Source organism: Dromiciops gliroides, chromosome 5, assembly GCF_019393635.1.
Source record: "Dromiciops gliroides isolate mDroGli1 chromosome 5, mDroGli1.pri, whole genome shotgun sequence".
NCBI lineage: Eukaryota > Metazoa > Chordata > Mammalia > Microbiotheria > Microbiotheriidae > Dromiciops > Dromiciops gliroides.
Window position 1 is genome coordinate 211,867,867 of NC_057865.1, and position 10,606 is coordinate 211,878,472.

The following is a 10,606-nucleotide window of genomic DNA, read 5'->3' on the forward strand; positions in this document are numbered from 1 at the left end:
GTACAATGTTCTCCTGGTTCTGCTCACTTCACTATATATCACTTCATGTAAGTCTTTCCAGGTTTTTCTGAAATAATCCTTCATGTCATTTCTTAAAGCACAATAATATTCTATGACAATCATAAGCCACAACTTGTTCAACCATTCCACATTTGGTGGGCAAACCCCTCAATTTTTAATTCTTAGTCACCACAAAAAGAGGTATTATAAATATTTTTGTACAAATAGATTCTTTTCATGTTAAAAAAAATCTTTTTGGGATGCAAACCTAGTAATGGGTATACCCTTTGGGCATAGTTCTAAATTGTCCTCCAGAATTGTGGGATCAGTTTACAAATCCACCAACAGTGATTTAGTGTTCCAGTTTTCCCACATCCCCTCCAAAATTTGTGATTTTCCTTTTGTGTCATAGTAGCCAATCTGATGGTCATGAAGTCATACCTCAGAGTTGTTTTTGTTTGCATTTCTCTAATCAATAGTGATTTAGAGCATTTTCTAATATTACATGTAGCTTTGATTTCTGTATCTGAAAACTGTCTTCATATCCTTTGACCAATTTTCAATTGGAAGATGACTTGTACTCTTGTAAAATTGACTTAGTTCTCTATATATTTGAGTGATAAGACCATGAGGGATCCTTGCTATAAATTTTCCCCCAGTTTTCTGCTTTCCTTCTACTTTTGGTAGCATTGGGGACTTTTGGTGCAAAACCTTTTTAATTTTATATAATCAAAATTATGCATTTTATATTTTGTAATGCTCTCCATATCCTGTTTGTCCCTAAATTCTTCCCTTTCTCATAGTCTGACAGGTAAATTATTCCATGCTCTCCTAATTTGTTTATGGTATCACTGTTTCTGTCTAAATCATATACTCATTTTGAACTTATCTAGGTGTGAAATGTTGTTCTATACCTAGTATCTTGTCATACTGTTTTCCAGTTTTCCAGTTTTTTCAATTTTGGGGGGTCAAATTTTGTCAAATTTCCAATTTTTATCCCAAAAGCTTGGCTCTTAGGGATTTACAAACACTAAGTTATTTAACAGGTAATTTACTACAATGTACTGTATTCCACTTCTCCACCACTTTATTTCTTAACTAGTACCAGATAGTTTTGATGATTTCTGCTTTATGATATAATTTGAGATCTGCTATAGCTAGGCCATCTACCTATACTTTTTTACAATGATTCCTTCTATATTCTTGACCTTTTTTTTCTTCCAAATAAATTTTGTTATTATTTTTTCTTGATATATAAAATAAAATTTGGATAGTTTGATTGGTTCCTGCCTCATTACATCATCCTGGCACTAGAAGTCTATTTTACATAGTTTTGATAGCTCAAAAGTCCTTTCTCCTTATTCAATTTGCCCTTAATTTTTATATTAGAAAGTTAAATGGAAAGAATAATGGGTCCATGCAGCACAGTCTAATTGGGGGGAATCATGAAGTTCAGTATCAAAAGATGTCACATTGAAATACAAGTACCTAAGGATTATTTATTCCCCTAGAATAGGATTTTCCTATTTCTGTCTTTTATCTAATGTACTCACTTCTCATTACCATAAAACAGAAAGGATACAGATATAGATACATATATGAGTATGTTTATATATGGCATATGTGTGTATGGTATGTGTATGTATATGTGTGTAGTATACTCACATATGTGTGTAGTATACTCACATATGTGTGTATATGTGTATGTATAAATATATACACACATATATACTGCCACACAAATATGTGTGCATGAGAGTATATGTGTATGTACATACACATATACAACACATGTGTGTTTGAGTACATGTAGAGAGTATATAAATGCGTTTATATCACATATGTTTGTATAAGAATATGACACAATCCCTAGAGTCAATAAGTTCTGGATTCAAGTCCTGCCTTTGACACATACTAGCTATGTGATCATGGAATCACTTAATCTATCAATGCCTTAATCAACTCTGTATCAGTGGTACATCCTAGGCATCCTTCACAATGACGGAAAAAACTGATTATGTAGGGTAACCCAAAAGTCTTAGGGCAATTTTAACTATTAAGACCTTAAAGGCATCTTAGGGAAGTTTTGAGCTATTTAAGCTGCAAAAGCTGAAAATTTCCATAAGACTTTTGGGCAACTATGTACCTACACATATATATGTATATATATTTTTTCAGATGTATATATGGTATATAATATTATATATGAATGTACACATATATTATCTTACTATACATACATGAATATATAGAGTTATAAGAAAATAATTTAAAATTCCTTTTTCTTTTCTTTTAAAAAATTTAATTCAGAAAACAATGCCAGAAGCCCAGCATTCATGAGCAGCCCTAAAATAACAAACCACCATGGGCAGATGATGAATAAAAAAGTATTTTCAAGGAAACTAATTCATTCCCAGAGTTTCCAAGAGGTTAGTATAAATAACAGTGACTACATGTTTTGTTAAATCAAGAAAAAATAGCCTTATAGTGTTTGTAAATATTTTCAAAGGGAAACTGCATGGCCTAGTGAAAAATGCATTTTGGATAGGGAGTAAGGGACTTCATATTCTAATCTGGCTTAGTCACTGTCTCACTGTGTGGCCTTGGGGAAATTATTTGCCTTCTCTGTATTCCCATATTTTTAAAACATGTTTAATAATGGCACACAACACAGAAGGGAATATTGTATGGATCAATGAATACAGGACTACAAATGATGACAAAAAACATTAACTGAGGAGTCCTATTCATCACCTCAAACTTAGTGACTTTTAGCCTCTTTGAGCCTCAGTTTCCTCATCTGTAGAAGCAGGTTTGACTATATGATTTCTCAATTCCCTTCCTGCTCTAAATCCTATGATCTTTCAGTTTTCCTCCAGTGCTTACAGTCTATTAATCTATTTTTCTATTGTAATCAAATTTGCTTAATTTTAATTATTTGTGAAATATAGTACATTTTAAATGTTGGGAATTCAAAACCAAAAGTAAGATAATATCTGAATCAAGAACCTTTCATTCAAAGAAATTCCAAGGACCATTTGTTAATAATATGAATATGTTATGAATATGTCCATATTTGGGGGCAGTACTCAATTGGAATCTATTCTCTTGCAAAAATGTTTCACAGATTAAAATGTGATATTTACTCACATAATCTTTCTCTCATACCTTGCCTACACTTTCCCTGATATTTCACTGTATCAGGGGATGATGAGTTAAGGAATTATTATTTGAGTATCTGTGTTATGGTCCTTTGCCACCTTTAACAAATATCATTCAATGATGTTGTTATCTTCATTTATTAAAGACCAGTGACACATATAATTGGAATGTAGCCCTAAAATATTGTCCTTCCTTAATTCCTACAGTTCATGAGAATTGTTGCTTAGGGTCAAGACTGTGTTGAGTATCATATTTATGATTTTCTTTTCTTTCACATTTCTGGTGTGGGAATCTTTGATTCTAGGGAAAGAATGATCTGGCAGTTACTACAACCTCTTCTAGCAGTATTCTTATATACCTACAGAGTTTTAAAAAACACAGGGAAATTTACAACAAAAACAAAAACCCTCAAAAAAACCCCAAAATAAACCAAAACAAAACAAAAACCCTTGCAAAACCAAGACAGGAAAGGGAGAGGGAATGAGGGGATAAAAGTAATTTTGGCAGAGGAGATGATTGCTAACTAGTTCTCCCCTTTCCTGCCATTTCCAGGTCACAGCAAGCAATCAGCTGCTAGGACAGGCATCACCATCATCATCATTTTAAAATTTATGAAGCATTTTGTAAATATTTTCTCATCTGAGCTTTACCACAATCCTGTGAATCAGATGCTACAAGCATTGTCGTTTTTACAAATGAGAAAACTAAGGCTCAGAGAGGTACAGGGGTTGCCCCAAATCATACAGTCAGTACTTGTAAGAGGAAGGATCTGAATCTAAGCCTTTCCTGGTCCCAATTCTAGCCCTCTAATGACTATGCAATAATGTGATTTAATTAAAGCTTCCTTTAATTTAACCTTCCATCTGTTCCAGCTAGGAGAAAGTATGTTTTTCTTAAAGAGGCCTCTGTAAACAATGAAGCCACAGTTTCACATCAGAAAAAAAGATTTAAAGGGATTAACTATTAGGGAAAGCATCTTTTCTTGTTTTTTTTTTCTTGTCTTTTCAGAGGAAGAAGAGAATATGTACATGAGAAAAACACAAGAGTAAATACTGTAGAATGGATTTGAGTTAAAAAAAAAAAAGATGTTAGTTATAGAAAAACCATCAATGCTCCTTATACCCTCTGCTTCCCCTTCTAGTCACTTTTCAATAAATTGCATACCCCACAAAGATTTTGGGGGAGGCAGCTAAAATACATTGCTATGTAAACTACCTTTAAATTTACCCTATCTAATTGGTGCAGAAGGTGAATGGTATCTCCTGAATTACAATAGATTATCAGGAGCTGAATAAAGTTGTTATGCTTATTGATATACCCTTCCAGACCTGATTGACATGGTAGATCAGGTAGCCTAAGCCCAGGTAAATTGAATAAGGTTATTGGTTTCACCAAGTTTTTTTTTTCTTCCACTATATATTGGTGGATGAGCCTTGCCAGGGATGTTGTATTTACTTGGAAGGATTTCAGTATACATTTATGATTCTCCTTCAAGTTTACATGAATTGAGTGTACAGAGACCAGAAAGATTCTCTACTTCCTGAGGGCATTGACATCCAGACTCAGAACAATGAGGCCACAATGACAGAAGTTCTAGATTGGATAGTGGCTCATATGAGAGACAAGGTATGAGAGATCAACTATAAGAAAATTCATGGTATCCCTAATCATTTTAGTTTTGGAGAAAACATTGTATTAGAAAAACTTGAATGATATACTGAATAGTTTGTGATAAACTAGTGAAATTCATTCTCCCCCAGTTTTATTTATCTTTTAGATATAGTTGTCTAAATCTATGAGACACATTAGAATCCTCAATAATTATTGTTTTGTGGCATATTTCTCACTATGGTTCTATTATCTTTTCGTTTGGGTATCTGGATTCTATTCAGTGCATATCTACTTGTACTGATATTATTTCATTATAGTGACTTTAAACATAACATAAATTTCTTGTTAATTTCTTTTCACCATATCCATTTTTTCACTATTGCTTTATCTGAGGTCAATATTGTCATGTCTGATTTAAAAAATTCAGCTGAGGCATCAAAAAAAATTCTACCCCACCCCTTTATATAGACTCTATATTAATCTTTATGTTTTTAGTATGTGTGTGTGTTTTTTAAAAAAAGTACATTATTGGGGCAGCTAGATGGCGCAGTGGATGGAGTACCAGCCTTGAAGTCAGGAGCACCTCAGTTCAAATCCGGCCTCAGACACTTAACACTTACTAGCTGTGTGACCCTGGGCAAGTCACTTAACCCCAATTGCCTTACTTAAAAAAAAAAAGTACATTATTGAAATCTTTCTAATTCACTCTATCATCCTCTTCCTTTTAAAGGGTAAGTTGACCCAATTCACAGTTTTTATTATTGTAGGAGTTTTCTTTAATCACATCCTATTATAATTTTATTTTATCTTTCCTCAAAATCCCCCTTATCCAGACAAGGAAAAAGAAGTTAGTAAAAGAAAAGAATTGCTATTAACACTACTGATACATGATTAAATTGTTCTGGGCCTACTCTTTGACTTTATCTCTTTATCCAATCTAGATCCTCTACCTCTCTAACTTTATCTTCAAAGTCCTTTTTGAGCACCTCTATGGCCTGAGACCAATTCACATTTGTCTTGGAAGCTTTAGATATAGGGTCCCTGATGTTGCTATCCTCTTCTGAGCATGCACCTTGATCTTCCTTGTCACTGAAGAAACTTTCTATGGTCCTCACCTTTCTCTGTCTGTTCATCTTGCCTTTCTTTTACTTGACTTTTAGCTCCTTAAAGTGGGGCACTGTTTCCAGGCTGCAGTATCCCAAGTTTCAGAAGTCCCAGGTGGTATGATTTAAGGAGAATCAGGTTCTTCACTCACCTGGTCTGTTCCCTGGTCCATAGAGGACCCCAGACAAACTTGCTAATCAACCAGTTTTGTGTGTTGTGGTTCTCAGCTCAGATGAGCCTGTGCCCCTCCCCCACCTGGGCCACTGCTACTTAAGCCTGCCTCCTGGTTCCCAGCATGGTTGAAAAACTGCAAGTTCTGCCTCAGCACCAGCATAGATCCCTGTAGTCTCCCCCCTGCCAAGGGCTCAGCCCTCTCACCAGACTGAGTTTAGTTCCAGACGACACTGGTGCTTCAGTTGCTTCAGAGGCTCTGGAGGTCTCCTCTGGTGAAGCCTTCCTGGGACTGGATCTGTGTCAGGGTGACTGTGGGGTTGGGCTCCATTCCTGTCTCAGTATAGCAGCTCCCTTCTTCTGATCTTCCAAGCCATTCTTGATTAGAAGATGATTTCAGCACATTCTTCTGTGGGTTTTGCTGCCCCAGGCATTGTCCTATGGCATTATTTGGATGTTTTTTGGAGCGATTGTGTCATGACTTCAAGAGCTCACTGCCTTTCCTTTGCCATCTTGACTCTGCCCAATTTAGATCCAAATTAGTGAGCCTTACCCTTATTTTCCTCTCTCAATCTGCCCATCATAGTCTGTCCTCTATAGTTTATTTGCTTTGCTTGTGACCCTTACACTTCCAACTTTGCCCTCCCCTTTAGGTACCTCTCATCACTCTTCCTGTGTCTACCAATTGCTTTAATGATTTTGATGATTTATGTATGTGTGTATACCTCTATATATGTGTGTACATGTATGCATGTATGTATGGAGAGACAGAATTTGCGTGTATTTTTATTTAGTTTTCCTTCTAGTTCTGATGAGGGTCATTATATGTTTGCTCCTCCCTTTCTAGGCTTACCATATATCCTGTGTCTCAATTTCAAAGATTCTACTTTGCTCCAATTTTCACAATAGGAATTACTCAAAGTTTTCTATTAAAAGTCCATTTGTGGGGGCAGTTAGGTGATGCAGTGGATAAAGCACTGGCCCTTGATTCAGGAGGACCTGAGTTCAAATCCATCCTCAGACACTTGACACTAGCTGTGTGACCCTGGGCAAGTCACTTAACCCTCATTGCCCTGCAAAAAAAGTGAAAAAGTCCATTTGTATCTATTTTGAGAATTTTTCTGCATAGTTCAATATTGGTACACATATGAAGAAGTTGATCAAGTCTTCGTGCATGTTCACCTCTATCTATCAGGATCCAAGGGCTTGGTTTGTTTTAAAACAAATTGGCCTGTTTTGCCTCCTTCTTCTGGCTATCTTCCAACTTTTAAGTATCTGTGAAATCATTCAATGTTTTAACAACAGAAGCATTGTTCTTAAATTTGTGAAAATATCTACTAACTCCTAGAAAAAGTCCTTTGATCTGGAGCCAAGACTGTAAAGTAGCAGGAAGCAATGCAGGTGAGCTCCTTTCCACAATTCCTCTAAACAGATATAGAAAAGTCACCAGGAGGGGTGGAGTCAAGATGGCAGAGGAAAGGTAGTAACTTCTTGGTATTCCCCACATGATCTTGAAAAAAAAAACAACCTGGAAATAATGCCATAATGATTCCTGGAACAGCAGAAACCACAATAGGATGGTGTGAGATCATTTTTCAGCCAAATACAGCTTAGATGGTTGGTGGGAAAGGTCTGTTGTACCAGGGTGAGAGTGGAGGCAAGTCCCACAGCAGCACCATGTAGATCCAGCCCCAGGGCCATGCCAACACAGATCCAGCTTCAGGCAAGCCATGCCAGAGAAACAGACCCCCTGAGCCTCTAAATTAACTACAGTGACAGCTTCTCCTGGAACTCAGTTCAGGGTCTGCAGAGAGGGCTGAGCTGCTGTCCAGGGGGAGATTACAGGGGTCTCTGCTGGTGCTGAGGTGGAACTCTGTTGTTTTGCACATGCTGGGAATCAGGAAGCAATCGAGTGGAGGTCCAGATGGGGGAGGGGCAGAGCCTCGCTGGAGTTAGCGAAACAGATTTTTTGTTTCCAGGTTAAAGAGCAAGTAGGCCTGGGGTTATTTACAGAGCATAAGCCAAGAGAGTATAGAATGTGCCTCTCCTTAAATTGTGTCACATAGGACCCCCAGAAGCTTTGGACACTGGATCCTGGAAGCAGTGCCCCACTTTAAGAAGGAGTTAAAAGTCAAGATACAGGCTAACAAAATGGACAGAAAAGGATACAGACCATAGAAACTTTCTTTGCTGACAAGGAAGATCAAAATACACCCTCGCTCACATAACTTGAGGGACTCTGCAAAGCAGCGGTGTAGCCATGGACTCTTCGGACCCAGTTGAGGGACCCTCCGGAAAGTCTCTGTTCATACCCCAGCCCTTGTTCCTGAGGGTGCTCCAGGGCGGCGGTGCCCGCAGGGACACGTTTACCTACGACCAGGTTTTATTCTATCTTGGCGAATATATCAAGGCAAAGGGATTATTTGATAAAATACAGCCACATATTGTCTGTTGCTCTAATGACCTTCTTGGAGATGTGTTTGGAGCTTCCAGCTTCTCCATGAGCGAGCACAGGAAATTGTGTTCAATGATCTCTAGAAACTTGATAGAAGTTGATCTGTCAGAATCCACTAGTCCATTTGGGTCAAGGGAAGAGACCAGAAATCTGTACGAATTGGAGAGTGAACACCAGGAATTGGTACAAGAACTATGGGAAGAGTATCCATCCCCTAGTGTGGGCACTACACCACCTAACTCTGAGAGATCATCAAGTGAATCAGAAGACGGTATGGATGAATTGCCTTGTACACAGCCTAGAAGCCAGGCAATGTCAGAGAGCAGCCTTCCTCTCTCATCTGATGGATGTGGTGTGCTTGGTGGCACAGGCCCTGGGCAGAACAGTCCGGGTCCCTCCGAGTCCATCACTTCAACTTCGGAGCCAGTGCAGGAACCAGGGGAAGAGCATCCACCCCCCATTGTGGACACTGGACTGGCCACCTCCTCTGGAAGACGACCATGTGAAGCCGAGGATAGTTCGGATGAATCGCCTTGCAGACAGCTGAGAAAACGGAAGAAATCCGACAGCAGCGTTTCTCTCCTGTTTGATGACTGCGACATATGCAGTGTCCTGTGCCCTGGACAGGAGAATGACTTGGAGGCTTTCTCTTCAAGTCCGGAATCCGTGCAAGAAGACTGGGAAGAGCATCTGTTCCCCAGTGTAGACATTATACCATCTGCCTCCTCTGGAAGACCACCAAGTGAAATAGAAGCTAGTGTGGAGGAGATGCCTTGTGGAAAAGCAGGAAACCCTGAGGAAGCCAAAAGCAGTATCGCCTACCCGAGTGGCAGATACTCTGTGCACAGCTTAAGCCCTATTTCAGAGGCCTACCCGTCAAGTCAGGAGCCAATGCAGGAACCAGGGGAAGAGCATCCACCCCCCATTGTGGACACTGGACTGGCTACTTCTGGAAGACCATGTGAAGCAGAAAACAATGTGGATGAGCCGCGTCCATCGGGAGACTGTAAGAAATTGAAGAGCAGCGTCTCTCACTCAAGTGGGGGCTGCTGTGGAGGCAGCCGCCCTTCAAGCCCGGACAACCAGGCTGACTCTGCTTCAGACCGCTTCAGTGTGGAATATGACGTGGATTCCTTGGATTCTGAGGACTTCGCCATTAATCCGCAACGGGAGGAGCTGACCTTGGAGGGCGCGTGTGCGGAGGGGGACCCTGCCCAGCCGCAGCAGCCCAGCAGCAGTGGGATCGACTGGGAGCCCGGTCCTTCCCACGCTCAGACAGGTGGAAGACCGGCACAGGGGAGCAACCCCCAAGAGCCCCCTGAGCAGGCCGTGCTGGCACCCTGCTCCCAGGGCGCCTCTGGGGACTCTCCTCCCGCCCCGTTCCAGGTAGGCACCAGGCACAGTATGAATTTCCAGGAGCCTTGCATCCTCTGTCTGAGCGAACCCAAGGATTGCTGCATGGTGCACGGTGTCACCGGCCACGTGGTAACCTGCTTCATGTGTGCCTCCAAGCTGCGGCAACGCCGTAAGCCCTGCCCCGTGTGCCGATTGCCCATCGACCATATCATTTTCATCTACTTGCTCTAGACACCCCCCCCCACCACCACCCCAGGCTCAGGCCTTCCCAAGGGCTGGGCCCAGCTTCCATTTGGTCCCCTTTGTCCAAAGAAAAAATTAGGTTAGTCCCTTATAGTGCTTTGTTTATCTGGAGAGAATCCTGCCTCTGACACTTGTACCCTTTGTAGTGATAGCTGGGCGGGGCTGGGGGCACTTGGCCTGAGAGAGAGAGAGCCCAGGCTAGTTAGTTCTCTTGTTCAAGGATTGCTGCCTTCTCATTGGGGAAGGCCCGATGGTGATGGGGTGATTGCTGTAGCAACCAGTTAATAAAGTTATGCTGTTGGTGAAAAAAAAAAATACACCCTCAAAAGTAGATAACAAAGACAAAGCTCCTATATGCAAAGCTTTCCAAAAAATAAGAGGGGCAGCTAGGTGGCTCAGTGGATAGAGCACCGGCCCTGGAGTCAGGAGTACCTGAGTTCAAATCCGGCTTCAGACACTTAACACTTACTAGCTGTGTGACCCTGGGCAAGTCACTTAACCCCA

At 40.3% G+C, this 10,606-nt stretch overlaps 1 protein-coding gene across 1 annotated transcript; it reads left to right on the top strand.

The window, feature by feature from the left end:
• The first annotated feature begins 8,308 nt into the window (after positions 1-8,308).
• On the top strand, positions 8,309-10,090 carry LOC122728928 (E3 ubiquitin-protein ligase Mdm2-like). The gene has a single exon (XM_043967631.1). It carries the CDS (start codon positions 8,309-8,311, stop codon positions 10,088-10,090), a length of 1,782 nt encoding a protein of 593 aa, XP_043823566.1.
• The last annotated feature ends 516 nt before the right edge of the window (positions 10,091-10,606 follow it).

Coding starts and splice junctions, on each gene's coding strand:
- LOC122728928 (XM_043967631.1), top strand. CDS start 8,309: ATGGACTCTTCGGACCCAGTTGAGGGACCCTCCGGAAAGTCTCTGTTC.